We start from the raw sequence: 21481 nt of genomic DNA, 5'->3' as shown, positions 1-21481 counted from the left end.
GAATTATGAGACAGAATGATTCTGGAGAATAAACCGTTTAAAATGTTTAAAAGAAAAATGTAAAACAACTTAAAGTTAAAGTAGAAGCTACACGGGACTCTCCAAAACTTCCGGGGTGCTGAAGAGCATGCGCAGGAGAGACGAAACCAAACTCCACCTTATTTGCAAAATATTCAGGTAAATCAAAACTCAAATTATTTTACAACATAATAGATAACATAGTTTAATTCCACACATCTTTTTTTCACTATATTCACTACATTTGTATTTTTACTGGGTGGGTTCTCTGCTTATTTTATCTCTGTGGAGTTGATTCATGTTTAGGAATACATTAAAATTATTCAAGTCATATCTCATCATATAGATCTATATCTAATTATATATGATATTTTGGATTAATCTGTTATAAAGATAGTGTAAAATTGGAAATACAAAATAATTACAGTATAATTTTACATTTTGATTCATTCTGATTATATGTTGGATTAGGGCAGAGAAAAGAAGAAATACTTTTAAAATTATGTTTTTCGAGTAGGAAAACCTTCTAAAATATTTTTATGCAGCCCCGACTCAAACTTAAGATTCATGAATTTATATTTATATAAAAAACAGATTTAAATTTAAAAAATAACGGCCGGGGAGTTTTCGACGCATGCGCCAGACCTTCATGACGTGCTGACGTCACGTCTCAGTGTAAACAGCCGTTGGGACATTTAAAGAGGTCAGCCGCGAAGCCTTCCTACAGCGCAGGTAAAAAAGACACATTAAAACAAAAGATGAACCAGATAGAGTCTAAATAAATCTGATAGATAGTTTTATAATTAATGAGGCGCAGTTTGTCTGGGATTTAAATCGTTTCTGAAGCTTTTCCAGCCGCTGGCGGAGCTGCTGCTGCTGCTTCTGCTTCTGCTGCTGCTGCTCCGGAGAGGAGAGGGGAGGAAATGCGGCAGAAAAATTCAAAATGTTCTATCAGGGAGGGACACAAATGTCTTCTGTTTGTCCACAAAGTGATCGGGGACAGAAACGAACTGGTTTCAAGAGTCTGCAGGGACGTTTTGGTCCAAAGTCAGCAACGGTTGATGGTGACAGTCCGGATGGGCCCCGGAGTCTCTGTAAAAATAAAACCGTTTATTATTATGTTCTTTATGGTGGCTCAGTTTAGCTTCAGATTAGGGTTTTTCCTGTTTTGACCATAAAAATTCAAGGATTATAGTGAAACTGCAGATGTTCTGTCTGATGGAGCTTCAGGGCTGCTCACAATGTAACTGGACCGGAGTCAGTACTGGGTTGTTCTTCAGCACAATGGGTTTTAGGTCTGTTGGCAGCTTTCAGGACACTTTTGTAATGTCGGACTTTGTTTTTCTGTATATTTCTGTTTCTTCTTTCAGCAGGATATTAACTCAGATTAATTTACTGGAAATGAAACCACCTTAACCTCCAAAGAAAGCTCCCGGTTTTGGGAACAGTCTTTGGAGAAAGATCTGTCTTTGTGTCTTGGGCCTGAACTGAGATCCTGGTTCTGCTCCATGATGAATGCAGCTCCTCCTCAGTTTGTGTGACTTCATGTCTGTCTGCTGTCTCAGGTTGTCCACCCTGTTGGAGTATTATGCAGCATAAGTCTGTGGGGCCCTTGCCAGTGTTTCTGCTCCGTGAAGGAAGAGCCTCCCTGAAGTCACTGGATGCTTCTAGCTCTCAGAACTTTGCAGAGACACTGCCCACGGAGGTGAGCGTGAGGATCTTCGGAGAGTTAGATGCAGAGAGTCTCTGCAGAGCCTCCAGGACATGCAAACTGTGGCATTCAATCATCGATCAGAGCGAGCACCTATGGAGGCAGCAGTGCCTGCTGGTCCGAGCCATCTGTCAGAGAGAGGTGGACAGCGACCGGAGTGATGGCCTCTCCTGGAAGGTGAGTCTTCTGCTGCCTTGGACTCTGACAAAACAGACCAAAAATCCAGAGAAGCCTTAATTCAATTAAAATAAGAGAAAAAGAACAACAACATTCTTATTCCATATGTGGCTGAAGTTTCTGAGAAACAGGATGAGACCTTCATGCTACTTCCTAGATGGCTGAACATCTCCACCAGCTGTTAAAAATATTCAGATTCAGTTAACTGGACTTCTTTCTAGATTGGAGCAGTCTGTTAGACTCAGTTTGGTTTTGTCAACTGTTAAAAAAAAAAAAGTATTTTCATACTTGATGAACTTTATACTCACAAACAACACCCCCTTTCACCTTGGTGGTCTGGCTGTTTACTCCCTTCTCAAGCTGTTTGTTCCAGCCAAGGCATGAAGTGTTTTGTTTCCAACAGACAATGAGAGAAAATCTTCATCTGTAAATTCCACGAAGCTAATCCACATTTTCTGCACAGATTATCTTTGGGGTGTATGGATTATGATTATTGATTAATTCATATTTTAAAAAAATTATAATTAAAAATCATAATTCAGAAAAATAATTTCTTAACCAAAAGTCATTACTTATGAATTGAAGTCAGAGATGTCTTCTGGTGTTGTGATTATGGACTCAAAGCACTTCATAATTACAATTAGTTAATTATCATTAATAATTGATTATTATTAACCAAAAACCACTAAATGTCAATGTTTATGTGTAATTTGGGTTGACTTGGAAAGTGGAGCAGAACCTCTTTACAGGGAAGCCTTCTTGATGTTCTGATGTCTCGATGGCGGCAATTAGCTGATAAAACGGTGGGGCCACGCCCCCTTAGCCACTAGCAGCTGATCGCCCCAAATCTCAAGTCATAAAACTCTGAGGCCGTGGAAAAACTCCAGTAATAAAACTGGAACAAAGGAGTGGTCAGGAGAGATCCAGACCACAGCTGCTTTGAATGAAAAACTTTAAAAGTCCAACTCCTGGCTGATTTGGGATCAGCCGGACAAAAACATGAACATTTGGTGATCGCATCGGCGCTCCGCGATTCAGCCGTACACCAAATCAAACACTCAGCATAAAACACTTCAATCAGTGTTGCATGCAACAAGTTGATACCTTAAATTAACGACTGGTGATTCTAAACCACCTTAACGAGGCCTCATTCTGACCAGACCTCTAAATGCACCGATCCGATTTAATATAAAAAGAAGCAAATTACTTTGACGTTGATTTCTTCTCTCCACCGGTTCAGGATGGGTCAGGTCTGAAGAAGCACATCTCCTTGGAAACAAACCTCTGTGGGTTTCCACCTGCGCCGGGTGTCGGCGTGGTCTTCAATCGGTATATGAATCTGCTGACCTTCTTGTATCAGACAGATTTCCAGCTTTCGAGCTCTTCCGGGAATGGCCGTGTGGAGAAAAAGTTCGCCTGTGAGCTTTAGTCTCTCCAGATATGCGCCTCCGTTCCGTCGTCCTGTGAGACACGCTGGAAATGGTGGTTTAAAAGTTTATTTCTTCAGCTTTTATAGCTCTGATGACGTCAGCTTTGATGTCCATCACTGCAACAAAGGCTGAGCTGCGCTCGTTGAACTGCGCCGCTCAGTCGGCCCAAATGGATGACCCTAAAGAGCGCTAAAGAGAGTGCTAACTGTGGTTCAACTCAGCCACCGCAGCATTCTTTGGTTTTTCTGTGTAACGTGACGTCAACTATGGACGCGTTGAAGCTAGAGACAATAGAAACAACGGGTAAGGGGGCGAAGAAGAAGAAAGTACTGTGGTCTGTGAGGGAAACTCAGTATTTAGTTTTATTCTGAGCTTGTCCAGAGTTTCAAATAGACTGGAAACAAGCACTAGGAAGGAAAAACTTTACAGCGAGCTGGTTGAACAGAAGGCTGGCCATGTTCGTTCTAAAGAACTGATCGTTAACAAGCTAAAAAAGAAGAAGCAATTTGAGGATGCCAACAAACAGCTACCCCATGATGGAGATGAGCGCCCCCTACACTGTCCTCCAGGACATGGAGCAGTCAACCTCAGTCATGCTGGGCCAACCAGAACGAATGGTTGAAGCCATGGAAGAAAACAGTAGTTAATGCTGTGTATGAGTGTTACCTCTTCAGACCAGATAAGGTTCTGACACCTGAAGACAGGCTGAGATATCATCAGTTCCTCTTCAGATACATTTCTCTTTTTCTCACAGATCTTTAAATTACTTTATCCAGAGTCAGACTGTTGGACACATTCTGATTTTTTCATTTTTCTCCACAAGTGTGTACAATTTCTAAATAAGCTCATCCTCTGTAGTCACAACCCTGAGAGTCCAGAAGCTGATTTACAGATCTGTCAGGAGAACAGTTTCGGTAAGTTGACCCATATCTGAAAAGGGCTTCATAAGCCAAGTTTTCAAAAGACATGCAGGGTGAGTTAAATCCTGTCCTACATTATGACCAGTGATGGCGGATGTGTTTTGACCAAAAAGCTGTGCATCCTTCAGCTCAGACTGATGTAGCACTCATGCTTCATGCACGCTCCCAGGGAAGCCTGTAATATGATTGAATGTCATCATTTTTATGTCGGGAATTTTGTTGGTGCCATGATTGGAATGTGACGGCTGTCTGTTGGTCCAACACTGTGGTGCACTTGCTCATCTGTCATTTACAGAACAATCATGTCACACTGTGGCGGCCTGATTGGACACGCGTTTTGTTCACCTCCACGCCCATTTCTTTTTTTTATGACGTTCGTCCTCCGATACAAGGAGCGTTGTTTTCCGGTTGGAAGGCCGCTGGGAGAACTGATGCGTGGCAGTGGGGTGTGTGGCATTAACAGTTCATGAGACAACAGAAGCAGATCTTGGATTACCTGAGAGTTCGTCTGGCTCACATCAGAAGCTCATCATTTGGATCGAGTGTTTCAAAACGCCGGTACATGAATGACAAAACCACCTGTCAACTTAAAGATGTTGATACAGGTTTAACTTCATGTGCCGCCGAGCACAGTGTTTGTTTTTGCTTCCTTGTGCGTGTATAAAAAACACAAAATGGAGTTTTTTCTTCTATTAGTTTTTTGGCGAGAGGAAAATCCTGGACTGTTTTATTTTGTTTGAACTGAAAATGACTGAAGTGAGTAAATCCCGAGCCATGTCCTTCTTTAAGTGAAAAGTTCATTCTTATTGTATGGACTATTATTGATTTTTGTTGTTTTTTTGCTGTGGACAATTGAAAATTGTGGTTGTTGGGTTATTCTCAATCAATGTTTCAGGTGATGAGCATGTCTTTGCTTTTTTTCCCTTGTGTGGGGTTTTGGATTGAATAATACATTTGTCAGGAGAGAGACCTGGCTGGCACCCCAGAACAAATGCTTCAAACTATGATTCCATAATACCGCTACAACACCACAGTTGTCCAAACTGCAGCCCTTCTCTGTATTAACTCTAGTTTTTAGCTGCTGTAGTCATGCATTAAAAGGACCATCTGTAAACACAGAAAAAGCATGCAGGTCATCAAGCTCCACCATCTTGCTACCATGCTTTCCTTCTGCTGTGTAACTCCTGCTGTTGATGGCACGCGTTTGGTTCCCAAAACATGTAGAAACACGCGTTGGTTCTCAACAAAACATCAAAGTTTGAAGACATCCGAACCGGAGCGGTTCAACAACGATTTGTCAGTTTACCTTTCAGTACCGAAGCAACAGCATCACCAGACCTCCTGAACTGTTTCAGTTTTTAATAACGAAGCGTGAAGGAACAGCCTGTAGAAGTTAAGCCTTCAAATGTTTTTTAGTTTCATGCTTCTTTACAGGCTGAGACATATTCAGTTTGTAGGTTGATGTTTAAAGTTGATGTTTCCCTCTCATATCTGAGCTCCATGTGATGTTCACTGCAGACCTCTGAGAGCTTCTCCAGTTCAGTTTACAGCCAGAAACACCTGAGATGGAGAAAAGCTACAGATGAGGAACAGCTTTTTTCTTGTTTTCCTTCTTTCTGTTGTTTCATTTTCATTCTGCTGTGATGTTTGAAATGAGTAAGGAGGCCTGGTCTGGATGACCTCCTCAGGTCAGGTCCTGCTGTAGACCAGAAGCTGAACTTGGTACCTTCTCCTCCCAGGTGACCCTGGTGAGGAACTACACCCGGAGCCAGGTGAAGACAGACTGGCTGACAGGACGGTACAGCAGAGTGAGTTCTGCAGACGAGCTGCTGAGCAGGAAGATGGTGCCGCTGGACCCGGAGACGTGGGGAGAGATCCTACAGGCTGAGCTCGACAGATGATGCTGTTATATTTTTTGTTTTATAGCCCCTGAAGCACTTCTCTCTGATTTTGACTCTAATATATGTTTTATACTCTGAGTTCACTTTAATGCAACACAGACAATTGTACATATAATTTTTGAATATTTTTTTAGAGAAATAATCATGAATTGGTTTGATGTAAATGCAGCTGAGCTGGAATTAAACCAGTATTTGTTTATCTCTACTTGTGGTTCTCTGTTCCTACTGATTAGTGATCAGTTTAAAATCGGTTTCCTGCTTCAACAAGCAGATCATTTCCCTCCCCCATCACAGAGTGATTACTTGTTTTTTTTGATGAGTGAATATACCCAGAATTTCACTTTCATTTTGGGATCATGCATCATGTTCGCTTTAAAGGGAGATGGTCCACCTGAGTCTCCATAGCAACCCGCTAGAGGAGGCAGCGGGATGAGGAGGTCTGGTTCAAACTCAAACTGTAGAACCCCTGGAGGTAATAAAAACCTGGGACCCAAACATACAACACAATTTATTTTAGTCATGTTAGCTGCTTGCTCTACCATCAATAACCAGTTATTATTTGTTCCTGATACTCCAGTAATAACCTGGAACCAGTCACCTGGTTAAGTTTCCTAACATAATTTTACTCTCTTCGCTCTGTTACCTGGATTACATTATCAACTTTATGGAGCTTAAACAACTTATTTTAATAACTAGCATAAGCAGTGGTGCCCCACTCTGGTGTCCAATTATTTCCTTCATCAGCTACCATCATGGACCATGAGGTGTCTCTTCTATCATTAGTTAAGTACCATTTATAACTTCTATAATCCTGTCCTTTCCTTCCTCATTTAGTCAAGCTAATGAGTGGATCAGCACCACAGCTATGGTTTTATATTTCACGCACACTTGAATACCATAAGTATAAGAAGTTTGTTCAGTGCACATAGTTAGGTTATCTTACCTACCTTGATTTAGCGCTACTTGTTTCATATAACTCATAGCAGATGTTATTACATTCTGTTTTATCTTGACTGGTTCCCAGAAATACCAGAAAAATAAAAAATCAATATGAGAAAAAATATAAATACCCAGCAATGGAAAGCATTGTTCATCCATCTAAAAGTCATTTTGGCTGAAATCTTTACTCCTCTAAATGGTTCCAGTGTCTTAATTGTCTTCACTGACTTTCGGGTCTCTCCAGCCTCTAAATGTCTGGGTCCACCCTATTATCAGTCTATAAATCACTTCCCCTGACGGAGCTTTCAACCAAAATGATCTTTTTACAATGTGTAAGGTGAATCCAGGTTGATCTCTCAGCTATTTTTACTGCCATAAGAGTGGTTAATAATACCTAATATGGATCCTCCCACTTAGGTGAAATACCAATGTTTCTTCTTTACACTCCTTATTAACACCCAGTCTCCTGGTTCCACTAGTTGATTTTCCTGCTGGGAAATAAAACATTCCTCATTAGTTTGAATTTATTTCTGTTGCTTTTCTAACATACTCCTCATATAATCAGCTAGGTTAGCTTCTTCATCTAACTCCCACTTATTTTTAAACTGTGGTAATCTGTATGGTCTTCCAAATAACATTTCATAGGGTGTTAACCCTGAGGTGCTTGTAATGTTTAATTGGAAATAGTTCTATCCATTTAGAAAATGCATCTATAATGACTAAAGATAACTTTTTCCTTCACTGTGGTTTAACTCAATAAAATCCATATGAATTGTTTGGAAAGGGTATTTTAGTTTTACAAATTGTTCCCTTCGTGGTCTTAACTTCCCTTGTGGATAATGTTTTACACATGCTAAACATGTTTTACAAAAAAATGTTTTTTAATAAGAATTTTAGAATTTAATCAATATGTTATATAATATTAATATATCTGTCCTACTATTCCTCCCTGTTGAGACATTATGAAACACGATGGCTCAAATATTGCTTCCATTTATAGGTTCTTTGGTAGGACAGGTTTATTATCTGGTCAAATATAGATTTCATCTTTTAATTCAGCTCCATGTTCCTTTCACATTTCTATCTCCTGTAGTGAGCTTTATTGTTACATTTCTTTTAACACTATATATTGTCGATATTATGTTGTTTTTCCATTACTAATATTTTGATTTGTCCAGCTGCAGCCTTTCTTGTTGTCTTATTTGCAAATAGTTTGCAGACCTCAATTAGCACAATTAACTCTGCAGCCTGTGCAGAATAATGTGAAGGTAATTGTTCTGCTTTTAACACTATCTCTTGTCACCAACGCATATCCTGTTTGTGTCTTCCCTCTCTCATCTTTTTTGGAGAAATCATTCACATAAACTATTTCATGATCCTGTAAATCATTTCTAATTTATTTCTTTATTTTTTCTTTTTCTACTAATTCTGCAGTATTAATGCTGAAGCTGCATGGGAAACTCTTAGGGTTAAAAGATGAAATAAAACTATTGTAGCACTGCAACCATCATTTTAGGACTTCATGTCTGATTTTTAATTCTACAACATCAGGCTTGAGCTGCAGGAAACTGTCAGGTTTAAACAACCTAAAAATATTTGACTCTTTTTAACAGCAGAACAAACAGAATGAGGGGATGAATCGATAGGCTTACAGTTAGATAGACGCAGAGCTGACTACGCAGAAATAACCAGAGAGAAACAAAAAGAGGAAGAACCTTTTGAAGAATATAGGCATTTTATAGGGTTCCCCACAGCAAATCTAAAAGACTGTGTAAATTATGCCCTCCATGCAGAGAAAAGTTATGAAGGATAAAAAAAAAAAAGTAGGCAACACTTTTTTTTTAGCAAGAAGAAGAATAATGCAGAGGGGAAAAGATGTCACAGACTGGTTTGCAACAATAATGAATACAGAAACCAGTGCATCCACAGGATTAATTAGAAAATTGTTATTTTGGACAGTGACAGTACAGGAAGGGATACATTTACATACAAATACAAAGCAATAATGAGAAATATTCCTTACTGAACAGGAGGAACAGTTTTTGAATGAAGTCCCTGATAAATTATGGTTGAAAGACCCTACTGATGTAAGTTTAGTAAAAGAAGAAAAGTACTTAAAGTCGTTTGGTAGTGTGTCGCCGGTTAAGGACACTGCATTGGGAAGGTTTTATTTTGCCACAAAGAAATAGCGATAAATTTAGGTAGGATCTCACCGCAAGGAGATCAGAAACGACTAGGTAATTCCGCTGTAAGGGAATTGGATAATTTGGTTGGTAGCATTTTGCCAGAAGGAAATGAAATGTTGAATAATAAGAGAGCTCATAAACTAAGCTAGGTCCACCATACATATTGCTGAAGGGACATTTTATGACTTCAGTTCTGGTTCAACAACATGGAGATAAAATGAAAATAATAGCCTATTTCTTTTCAAAACTAGATAGTGTTGCGTGTGTGAAACTATATTATGTGAGAGCTGTAATTTAAATATCCTTCCTTGTGAAACTAATTGACTGTATTGGTTTAGTTAGAGAAGAAGACGTAGGAATTATAACAGAAATCAAGTTAGAAACCAGACGTGTCGTTTAATTCTTTATTTTACAAAAATCCAGAGGTCTCTCCTCTCGACTCCATCAGTGATAAAAAAAAAAAAAAGAAACTAATAAATTTTACAAACTACCCCCCCCCCCAGTCTCTGATCAGCCTCCGCTCATCCGAGCAGGAGCTACTTCTTGGCGTAGGTGATCTTCATAGCGCAGGTGGCTGTGATCCTAAAGCCCTGCAGAGCATCTTTGGCCACGCCCGCCTGAGTGTCGCTCTCAAACTCCACGAAGGCGATGTCGTGTTTGCCCGGAACCAATCGGACTTCTTTGAAACCAGGAAACCTGCAGAAACAGACGTAGAAAAAGAAAAGCATGAGGAACTAAACAGGTAGAAGTTCTTCCAACATGAATGTAAAATGATATCAGAAGTTTCTATGTTTGATGTTCATTAGGTCTTTAACTCAGGTTAACAGTAAGGATTTCCTTTAGACTAAAGACAAAAAACCCTGATGTTTAAACGGAAACCATCATCTTTGGACCAGAACAAACTGGTTGGTCAGTTGCTGGCTCTGGAAGGTCCAGAAACACCATCTTTGACTTCTAGGTGTTTTTCTGTCCATAGAAAGATCTCCTGGCTTTAGGTGAGTCTTTGACCCGTCAATTCTGAGGTGGTCACAGCAGATGGTCGCTCACACAGAGCCTGGTTCTGGTCGAGGTTTCTTCCTCTCCACTGTCGCCACATGCCTGCTCGATGTAATGAGCTGAGCTTCCTCAGCTAGGTCACTTTGTACCAGTTTGAATTACATGATCATCCAACTAATAAGACTGGGACGGCTGGTGTGTCCCTCTGTGGTGTGATGTGGACTCACTGGTTGAAGAGCATGGACAGCATCATCTCATTGGTCTCCTCAGGGAGGTTATTGAGGAACAGGATGTGGTTTGGTGGGTTGTCTGGAACCTGAGGACATAAACAGAGACCTTGATCAACATGTTTAATCTGAAACTGGTGTGATGTCCATTTATATTCAGTCCTGAGTCAGAACTTTGTAGAACCACCTCAGACTGCAGGTTTTTAGGGGATTCTCTCCACCAGATTTGAACATCTACAGACTGAAACTTTGCTCCACGATTCTTTGTAAAACAGGTCAAGCTCCCTCAGATGCGATGGAGAACATCAGTTTTCAAGTCTTGGTACAGATTGTCTGGATTTAGGTCTAGACTTTGACTAGGCCTTTCTAGCATGTTCAGGTTGGTAGTTTTCCTCCACGCAGACCATAAAGTTCCATTTTGGTCTCCTCTTTGTTGTAGATTCTAGAACCTAACCCTGCTTTAAACGGAACCAGAACTTCTTCCCTGACGTACCGCTGTGTTCCTTGGTCTTAATAACGCTGGTTCTTCTCTATAGAACCTCTGAGGCCAGAAACAGAACATCTGAAGCTAGACACAGATGGACTGGATTGAATGGATATGCATGCCACACTTTTCAGATTCATCATTTTCCTTCCACTTCGTGTTAGTTTGTGGTTGGAACCTCAATCTCAAATGTGCCGTTTGATTTTCTGTCTGAAGTGAGCCGGCAGAGAAAAGCAGACGGCTGCCGTCTTACCTGGACTGCAGGTGTCTGCGCAGGTGTAGCCAGTGCCTGCAAACAGGAAACAAACAGAAAGGCGTCAGACTGTCCCACATTCTGAAGAATAGAAACAGACTGTGTGTCTGGATGCCAGGAGAACTTTCTGTGAAGCTCTGCAGAAACATTTTCTCTAATGTTCTGTTTCAGAATCAGAACCAGGTTTAAACCAGCGCTGATTGATCTGTGTTAAACTCAGACCCATCAGCTGCATAATAAACAGTGGTTGCTAACGACAGCTGGTCAGACTCACTGCTGCTGGTTTCTTAGTGGCGTTGGCTGCTGCTGCTGCCTCCTGGGCCTTCTTCTTTTTCTCCTTCTTCTTCTCCTTGTCACCAAACGTTCCCTTCATCTTGGAGATGACCTCAGAGTCGGTCTTAGCATACTGTATCCTCTGGAAGAAACCAGGACACATGTTAGCTGTGGTGGTGCTCCTGAACCTGGAGCAGTGTGGAGAGAGGAGGCAGCGTACCATGGGCTTGTTGTAGAAGGGGAAACCCTGCAGCTGCCTCAGAGCGTTGGTGGCGGCTGTGAGCTCTTTGAACACCACGAAGGCCTGGCCCCTCATCTTCATCGTCTTCATGGCCACGAGGTCGATGATCTGACCGAACTGAGAGAAGAGTGCGTAGAGCGAACGCTTTAGCTCTGCAGAAAGGAAGCAAGGAGGTTATGATCCTGATGGTTAGAACTTCTCACAGACGCCAGAGTTTCAGCAGGTCATAAATGAGTCCAATTTAAACATATTTATGGTCAACTAAAACTTTATAGATTTATAGTTTTTTTTTATTGACACCAGATTTCTGTGGACTGGATATTTATTGCGCTGACTGTTGTTCATGATTTCTGTATTTCTCTCAGACAGCATGAATTCAACTTCTTTAAAATGTCGTGTTCTGATCTTTGAGCTGCTTTGGTCTCATTTCGGCTTTGTGACACCAACCACCATCACCACCGGCCTGTACTGGGAACTGGGAAAAAGCGCACACATGGACTGGATCAGAATCTTCAACTGTTAGCTTCACACACAACTCATAGTAGCTCCCAGTTTTTCTTCTCCAGGGGCCTCATGTCCTGAAGACTTCGCAGCTTTCATACTGAAGGTTTGCGGTTCAGATGTTGGAACCGTGTGCAGACACGTCACCGAACACGTAGTCTTCATGCATCCCACACTGTGATCAACTGGGTTCAGCTGCAGGAGGCGCTGCAACCGCCCGGTCTCAGCCCATAAATACTTATGCAAAGTTGTACAAATAACCGGAAGGCTCACGCCACCTGTCCAAATAACCATGGCAACGGTGCTGTGGCAGTCACAGAGACTTTGACTGGACCATGAGGGATATTTGTAGTGAATTTCTTGAATGACATCAGAGACTCAAACCTGACTGAAAATAAAACGTTTGTCACCTTGAACCCGTTCAGTTCTACAATGTTTGCATCGAATGCAAATGGCGCCACCTAGCTGCTGCATGGAGGTTCCACATATATTGAATGAAAATGTTTTCTATTCACTAAAGCATACTGACTTCCAGATGGGGCCCTTATAGCAGTATGGGTCCAGTCTGTAGCTCTGATTACATTCAGAAATCAGCTCCTTGCTGCAATGAGAGCCATAGTTTGGGGGAACTTTCTATATCTGAGAAACATCTGGATGAGACCGACCCATATGGCTGGCACGGCCCGGTTCAGGGATGACTTTTAAATACCCAACCTGTCAGTCAGCTCCCTCTGAGAAGCTCCGGTTGAAAGGACTGCAGGGTAGAGAGAACTGGAACTGGTACCAGAGACTCACGGTTCCTCCTGGTTTCCCTCTGGACCACTGAGGTCAGCTCCATGCAGAACTCCAAGATGATTGTCCTGGACAATCTGAACCAGCTGATGAGCCATGCATCATCATGTCCCAGCAGGTCAGGAGGATCTCTGACTTCTTCCTTTGGTGATGTCCTCCAGCTGAACCAAAGCTGCCATCGTTCCACAGTTAGGAGCAGCTTTAGCAGCAATTTATGGACATGTGTGATTATCTCCAGCTGGTCCACCTTAGGAACCATCAAACATGTATTTAGGGGAGGTTTAGTTCTCCGTAGTTAATTTTTTTAACTTTGCTCCAGTTTTTTCCTCCTGTACAGTTTCAGCATGACCTTGATTTTATTGGATACAGCTGTACTTTCTGTCAGAAAGCCTTTATCGGAGTTTATCTCCAGATGTACCCACAACCCCACTTATGGAACTTGCTGGACCCTCTTGACCTGAATATCTTGATAAACCAGAAAACTTCTTTCAGCTGCAATGTTCTCAGCAGCAGTTTCCTGGAGGTTAGGCCATTTTGATGCAAACTGTTGATGCTGCAGCTCTTCTCTGGAGGGAACCATTACCAACCCAGAACACAATGACTTCTGCAGTTCTTATGGCAAACAGGCTGTTAGGGTGTATTCACACTTTTGGTCCGCGGACCAGTTTGTTTCCCTCCTTGGTCCGGACCTTTTGTGCAGGTGTGAATGCACTCAACCGAATCCTGGTCCAAACAACTGGACCGAGACCCACTTTTTGAGGTGGTCTCGGTCTGCTTCCAAACGGACTCTGGTGCGGTTCGCTTACGTTCTGAATACAAACCGGCCCCGATCCGAACCAACTCCAAAAAGCGTACGTCTCTTTGACATAAAAAGCCACCGTAGCCGGTAGCAAAGGTGTGTTGTAAGGTAATCATACCTGATAAGCTGCGTGTTGCTTAGCAACGCTACCGGCTTGTTGTGGGACACGTAGAGAACGTCTGCGTTCAACACGTAGGGAACGTCGGCGTTCAGCACGTAGAGAACGACGGCATTCAGGCGTTCAGCACGTAGAGAACGTCGGCGTTCATCACGTAGAGAACGTCGGCGTTCATCACGTAGAGAACGTCGGCGTTCATCACGTAGAGAACGTCGGCGTTCAGCACGTAGAGAACGTCGGCGTTCATCACGTAGAGAACGTCGGCGTTCAGCACGTAGAGAACGTCGGCGTTCATCACGTAGAGAACGTCGGCGTTCAGCACGTAGAGAACGTCGGCGTTCATCACGTAGAGAACGTCGGCGTTCAGCACGTAGAGAACGTCGGCGTCGGCGTTCATCACGTAGAGAACGTCGGCGTTCATCACGTAGAGAACGTCGGCGTTCAGCACGTAGAGAACGTCGGCGTTCAGCACGTAGAGAACGTCGGCGTTCAGCACGTAGAGAACGTCGGCGTTCATCACGTAGAGAACGTCGGCGTTCAGCACGTAGAGAACGTCGGCGTTCATCACGTAGAGAACGTCGGCGTTCATCACGTAGAGAACGTCGGCGTTCATCACGTAGAGAACGTCGGCGTTCAGCACGTAGAGAACGTCGGCGTTCATCACGTAGAGAACGTCGGCGTTCAGCACGTAGAGAACGTCGGCGTTCATCACGTAGAGAACGTCGGCGTTCATCACGTAGAGAACGTCGGCGTTCATCACGTAGAGAACGTCGGCGTTCATCACGTAGAGAACGTCGGCGTTCATCACGTAGAGAACGTCGGCGTTCAACACGTAGGGAACGACGGCGTTCAGCACGTAGAGAACGTCGGCGTTCATCACGTAGAGAACGTCGGCGTTCAACACGTAGGGAACGACGGCGTTCAGCACGCGTTCTCCAACAGGGTTCCAACATTATAAATGCAACGTCTCAAAGTCTGTGTTTAATGAGCTGCTCTTCAGCCTCATAATAATATTGCAGCTGTAATAACGGCATAAATATGCAGAACAGAGGAGCTGAACGCAGCACGTCTACAGATGTTTTTCTAAATGTTCGGGTCTGTGTTCTGTCCCGCCCCCGTCATTTCTGTCCAATGGGAACAATGATCGTCACCTGCGTGGCTTTGATTACCAGTAATAGTTAATTGTAAAAAGTACAATGTGAAAACAAACCGCACCAAATGAAAAAAATAAAGTTTGCTTTTGGTCCGGACCAAACAACCGGACCAAAGGACTTTCCTGGTGTGAATACACCCTTAGACTGAAGGAATGATTTGAGTCAGACCTTCTCACAGCTTCACAACTCAATTATTTGGTCATGACAGAAAATTCAGGTTTTATTCTAAAACTCCAACAGCAAGAGATTTTAAGCAATCTGCAGCTTCAGGCAAATCTACTTTCTGAACCATTTTCTCAGAATGAACTGACCTTCTTTCTTGACTTTATCATTGATGTTGTTGATGTAGACTGTGTGATTTGGTCGAATATCCATGTTGGAATCTGTGGAAAGAGGAGTTCAGAGAGAGAACAGATATGAAGAGCAAAATACTGAAGGTCTACCTGCAGGATGATAACATGACATCAGATTTATTTCAAGCTGAGTGACCCACTCACACCTGGCACGCGTGATCCATCCTGAAGGATCGGATCCAATTAAACCTGTAGTCATGCTGTGAGTCGAGCAACAAACAGGACCTGAGCATGTCTGCTCAGGTTTCTCTAACATCACAGATACATTCAGTCAACTGTTATCAAGACATCAACATAGATAAGATTAACGTGAGTCACATTTAAATGGAGCTTTTTCACCTAGGACCTCTTTATGGGCCAAATTATGTACATTAACAGACATGATCTGAGAAAACTAAAAGATAATAAATAATTTGCAACTTCAGAGTTCTGTGTCTGAGCACGCTCACTGATGATTTTAAACCCTAAAAACGCTCCGAGGTAAAACACTAGACGGCTCGCCAGCACAGAACAGAACTCCTATCACGTCATCCTTTTGTTCTGTGATTTCCAAAATGACCCATTCCTCTCAATCAGCTGAAGGTCCCAACGGGGAATGGAGGGTTGAAGTCAACCCACCAATATTACATCCCTGATCCACCTCAAGAGGTAGTGACAGACCCGGGACCACTATGAACTGTAAGACTGAGATAGGACTGCAGAACAAGTGTAACCCAGTTATGACACAAAGCAAAGACAGCATCACAGTCTGCAAATGCAGAGACACCAGATGGTCTGAGAAATACATTAATCAGGAGAATCTGAAGCAGATAATAGGATGGAGAATTAAGGCCCTGGTCAGATCTCAACAGCTTGCATGAGGAACGCATCACTGAACCCAGTTGGCTAGAAGTGAAATCCTCCACACAGATCTTACACAGCTTGCTCCAGTGAATGCTGCAAATGGTCCATGCCCCACCTGCATCCATTTTCCCACCTCAATGTCAAGAAATCACTGTGAAAGAAAAAGTGATCAATCATGGAGGATTCACGCCTGCATGTTCATTGATGAACGACGATGTGAAAGGAAACAGTAGTCTACATTCAACTCCAAAACCGATCAAAATAAATGCCACACTACAGGGAAAGCTGACCCACCTCCTCCTGTAACCCTCCCATCAATGAAATCAGGACACTATGACAGAAAGGACAACATCACAAAGAGTTTGTAGTGATGTTTGCCTTTAACTGTTTTTGATACACTTCAATAAGATCTGTATAATTAAGTGAGGTCCCAGTTGGATTTCATCCATCGCTGGCACAAAGATGACTGATGGCTGTATGCGGCTCTGAGGTGAGGTCAAAGATCACTATTCAAAGCAAAGGTGTGGTAAAGTTTAAACAAAGTGAACAAAACAAAACCAGACACAGGATGGTCAACGACTCCTCTACAGAGTTTGTTCAAACTTTAAACTCAAGTGTTCACAGCTGTCCCTCAGATAGCTCATCTCGTCGTCGTCTTCCGCTTATCCGGGACCGGGTCGCGGGGTCAGCAGACTCAGCAGAGACGCCCAGACGTCCCTCTCTCCAGACACCTCCTCCAGTTCCTCCAGGGGGAACCCAAGGCGTTCCCAGGCCAGCCGAGAGACATAGTCCCTCCAGCGTGTCCTGGGCCGTCCCCTGGGCCTCCTCCCGGTGGGACGTGCCTGGAACACCTCCCGAGGAAGGCGTCCAGGAGGCATCCGGTATAGATGCCCGAGCCACCTCAACTGGCTCCTCTCGATGTGGAGGAGCAGCGGCTCTACTCCGAGCTCCTCCCAGATGGCCGAGCTCCTCACCCTATCTCTAAGGGAGTGCCCGGCCACCCTACGGAGGAAGCTCATTTCAGTCGCTTGTATCTGGGATCTCGTTCTTTCGGTCATGACCCAAAGTTCATGGCCAGAGGTGAGGGTAGGAACGTAGACCGACCGGTAAATTGAGAGCTTCGCTTTTCGGCTCAGCTCTCTCTTCACCACAACGGACCGGCACAGCGCCCCCATTACTGTGGCAGCCACACCGATCCGTCTGTTGATCTCCCGCTCCATTCTTCCCTCACTCGTGAACAAGACCCTGAGATACTTAAACTCCTCCACTTGAGGCAGGAACTCCCCTCCAACCTGAAGAGGACAAGCCACGTCAGATAACTGGAAATGTTTAAAATTAGGTTCTACTATTAGCTTATTTAAACCTGTTCTGCTGTTGCAAGTCGTAGCAGCCAGTGGAAAACACGGATGGACCCAGTATGAAGGTTTCTGTCCCAACGGACCACTTAGGACCAGAACAAGACATTTAACACCTCCAGGCTGTCTAAGCTCGGAATCTTTTCTGTAGCAACGAACATTTAAACACATCGGACCTACAGAAGAAGTTCAGGACTGAATGGAACCACCTCCAGCTGATGATCAGGATCTAAAGTCCTGACCCAGGAGCTGAGTTCTGCCTCATCTTTCAGCCGATATTTATTCCACATTTTCAGCTGTTTGGGAATCCCTACTTGGAGTTAAACTCCCGTTTCCAGTCAGACTGGCTTACCTCTACCATTTTCCATGGATAAAACTAAATAGTTGAGAACAGTGTTTCTGTGACCGTCTGCTGGGAACAAAAAGCATAACAATCCCAGTATTAACTGCTTTCCGTGGATTAATTTGTTCAATTTGAGGTTTCGCTTTATGTTTTAAACCTATTTAAAAATAAAGATGAACAAAAGTCAAAGAGTAATTTGTGGCTTGTGTGAGTAATCTGGTGAAACATGCTGAAAAATGAATGTTGGGCTCTGATTTTGGCCCGTTTTCTTCTGTTTTAGCTAATCAGGATAACGTTAGCATCTGTTAGCTCCACGGCTAACAACTCGGATTTAAACCACTTCCGTTGGACCGGCGGGGTTCGCGCAGCCAGTCAGAAACCATGCAGCTCCTCGGTCAGGATAAAGATAAGTGAATTATTTTCAAACTGACTTAAATGAGTAAAGAAAACTCACCTCTTCAGATGTAGACAGAAGCCACACTTTCTGCACCCCCGGTCTTCTTCCTGTGCAACCGGAAATTACATCTAGCCTAAAGACGCAATATTGCCACCTTCTGCTCCGGAGGGGAACGCCCACACACGTTTTATGCTCTAGTGGCCTCATGTACAATTCAGAAAATGCATGAGAATCATCTAAGGGACACTTTTATTCTCCCTGAGAATAAAACGGTGTCGGATCAGCAGATGAACTCCTAACAAGTCAGGTTTGATGATTCCTAAGGTGGACCAGCTGGAGACAATCACACATGTCCATAAATTGCTTCTAAAGTTGCTCCTAAGTGTGAAACGATGGCAGCTTTGGTTCAGCTGGAGGACATCACCAATGGAAGAAGTTGGAGATCCTCCTGACCTGCTGGGACATGATGATGCATGGCTCATCAGCTGGTTCAGATTGTCCAGGACAATCATCTTGGAGTTCTGCATGGAGCTGGCCTCAGTTGTCCAGAGGGAAACAATAACACAATAACTGCGTAACATTATAGCGCTTCTGCCCTGATGTTTCTTTAAAAAAAGAGGGGGGCGTTTCTCTGCGACACCTGCTGAAAAACGCTTGCACCTTCTTTCAATCCGGATCCACGCAAGACTGTATAACGCACTGCCTACACGTTTTATTCTTTTAAAATCCAAAACAATTCAACTATGGAGGACCGATCCTGACAAAATTAAAAATAAAAGCAGAAATATATATATTTTGTTTTTCCTTTTCCTTACACATGCCTTTGTTCTTTTAAATGTTCCTAGCCTCTCTTTTTCCTTTACCGTATGCATTTCTGCTTCATTATGCAAATGAGGAGGGCTGCCTTCTTCTCTCCAGCTCCTCTCCTATTGGTCAATATACAGGAAGGAGGAGGATCCATGTGCAGGCTGAGGGTGTGTCCTAATTCAGGGGCTGGATCCTTCCAAGTGCGTACTTGTGGGCTGATTACGTCACAGCGCGGCGCGTAAGGTGTGTCAGATGCTGCCGACAAATGTGTCCTTCTTTTGCCCGATTTGAAGGATGGTTGTGAGTATCCTTCGCGGTCCATCTTTTCCCATGATTCATTGCGGGTCGAAGCGGTTTGGTCAAACAGGGGCAGCCATGGCGGACCACAGTGGCAAAAGCTGTGAGTAAATTGTGAAAAATTACACTTTCTGTGACACAAATGAACTTTTACAATGTTTTTAGTGCGGGAATATAACTATGTAGACGTGAAAAATCTGCTTGATTTATCAAGACATCGCTTAATTTCAAACGTGCTCCGACGTGTTCGGAGTTTTCCGCTCCCACCGTAGTAACTGCCGCCTTACTTCACCAGCCCTACCGGCGGTGGAGCGAGCTAGACCCGGTAGAGATCTAACCGGACTATCGGCACTGAGCTCCTGCTGCCAGTCATCACAGTGAACGTTAAACACAAGTGATTTCTAACAGTTTATGTTAGTATTATTTTAATGTATTGTGTCATTTGTTCATGTAAGTTGATTTGACATTTCAGGTGATATTAAAGTTAACCTGAATAAATGGACGATTTTATGTAATCCTACTGTATCGCTGGAGAGTGTGATTGAGAATAAATATGCTTTTAAATATTCATTTTTGATGAAGAAATGTGCTATATGTGTTTTTAAAAGTATATTTATAATCCAGCTAGCATTATAATTTGTGATTCCAGGTACAGCTGAAGAGAAATACACTTTCAAATGTAAGTGAATCTCAGTAAAGAAGTGAAAAGTTTGAAAGAACTTGTTTTAGACAGTTGCATAGAAATATTTTAATATGTTCTGTAAATTAAGACAAATGTAAAATTAAAAAAGACTTATTTTACACTGATATTAAGCAAGATGTTTTTTGTTTTTGTCGTTTAGGTACAAAGGAGCAGTTTATGAAGCTCAGGGATCAGAACCACCACCTTTTTACTGGAGCTAAAAACTCAGCCACCGTGGCTTGGAGGTACAATAACAACATTCTTTGCAGTCAGTTTCTGTCCAGTTTCAATAACTCCTATCTTTCTAACTTTCATAAATATCCATCCAATGATTAACATACTTCTTTTGGTTTTCCCTCTTTCTTTTTGCTTGTTTAGGACAATTCTGGAGAAGATGGTCCAACAGGGGAAGGTCAGCCCCTTTGCAGGCCAAATAAAAAGTGGGACAATATGAAAAAGAAATATAAAGTATGTTCAGAAGTTCTCATGTCACACACAAATAAAAAAATATTTCTAAAAGTCTTGTTGGTTTCTCTGTTTAGTGAATGTTTTATTTATTCCATCTAACTTTAGGATTGTAAGTATCCAGGGTCAGGAGAGGGAGTCAGTGAAAAGCCCACTGCTGCTACTTGGCCCTGGTTTGTCTTTATGGATGAGATGTTGGGACAGAGGTCTTCCACAACACCTCCTGTCCTGATTGCCTCCATCCCTGAGGACACTCCAGGGCCAAGTGGAGCGGTGGACAACCAGATGGAGAAGGAAGACAGTGAGCCAGCAGGAAGGGGTCAGAAAAGAAAGAGGGACAGAGATGATGGAGTTGATCAGGGAGGACATGAGGCTACAGAGAATGGACAGACTGTTTTCCATCTTAGAAAGAATGGTACTGAAATAAGGTGCTATATAAGAAATATTAAGGTTTGTTCAGATTGTTTCTTAAAGTTTTAAGGTCTTCTAATAAATTTCAAAATAGTTTTTGTCACTAATGTTATTTCCATTTGATCTAACAATATATCAACTTCATTTAAAGTTATAAACAGAATTTATTATGAAAAATACAAACAGCATTTTAAACAGAATGTGGAAAAAAACAACATTCAAACAGATCAAGATTACAAGACAAAAGGCATAAAATAAAAATATGTACAAATATTTACAATGGAGACAGCAGGATCAACCTGAGTGACTGATTCCTGGAAAAACCTCTTCAACAGAACAAAGAGGCAGATGTCTTTCTGAACAGAAGGTCTCTGGAGATGTGGCTAAATCTTTCACAAGGTCAGAGAC

At 42.7% G+C, this 21481-nt stretch overlaps 2 protein-coding genes across 3 annotated transcripts; one reads left to right on the top strand and one right to left on the bottom strand.

Moving 5' to 3' along the window:
• The first annotated feature begins 41 nt into the window (after nucleotides 1-41).
• Nucleotides 42-6356, top strand: LOC124868955 (F-box only protein 48). 2 transcript variants are annotated; one of them, XM_047366622.1, is made up of 3 exons: nucleotides 42-177; nucleotides 1584-1906; nucleotides 5996-6356. In XM_047366622.1, exons 2-3 carry the CDS (start codon nucleotides 1607-1609, stop codon nucleotides 6155-6157), a joined length of 462 nt encoding a protein of 153 aa, XP_047222578.1. In that variant the 5' UTR covers nucleotides 42-177; nucleotides 1584-1606; the 3' UTR covers nucleotides 6158-6356. The 2 variants fall into 2 exon arrangements, with proteins under 2 accessions (XP_047222578.1, XP_047222579.1); XM_047366623.1 differs by lacking the exon at nucleotides 42-177 and adding an exon at nucleotides 642-750.
• A 3316-nt stretch (nucleotides 6357-9672) lies between these two features.
• Nucleotides 9673-18601, bottom strand: snrpb2 (small nuclear ribonucleoprotein polypeptide B2). Its single transcript, XM_047364372.1, has 7 exons — nucleotides 18469-18601; nucleotides 15432-15503; nucleotides 11736-11908; nucleotides 11517-11657; nucleotides 11243-11278; nucleotides 10506-10594; nucleotides 9673-9978 (listed from the first exon to the last, which is right to left on the bottom strand). Exons 2-7 carry the CDS (start codon nucleotides 15493-15495, stop codon nucleotides 9819-9821), a joined length of 663 nt encoding a protein of 220 aa, XP_047220328.1. The 5' UTR covers nucleotides 15496-15503; nucleotides 18469-18601; the 3' UTR covers nucleotides 9673-9818.
• Between the last annotated feature and the right edge of the window lie 2880 nt (nucleotides 18602-21481).

The sequence above is a fragment of the Girardinichthys multiradiatus genome, chromosome 5 (genome assembly GCF_021462225.1).
Source record: "Girardinichthys multiradiatus isolate DD_20200921_A chromosome 5, DD_fGirMul_XY1, whole genome shotgun sequence".
In the NCBI taxonomy this organism is placed as follows: Eukaryota; Metazoa; Chordata; class Actinopteri; order Cyprinodontiformes; family Goodeidae; genus Girardinichthys; species Girardinichthys multiradiatus.
Note: the sequence above shows the minus strand (reverse complement) of the source record. Positions and strands in the feature narration are given on the sequence as shown.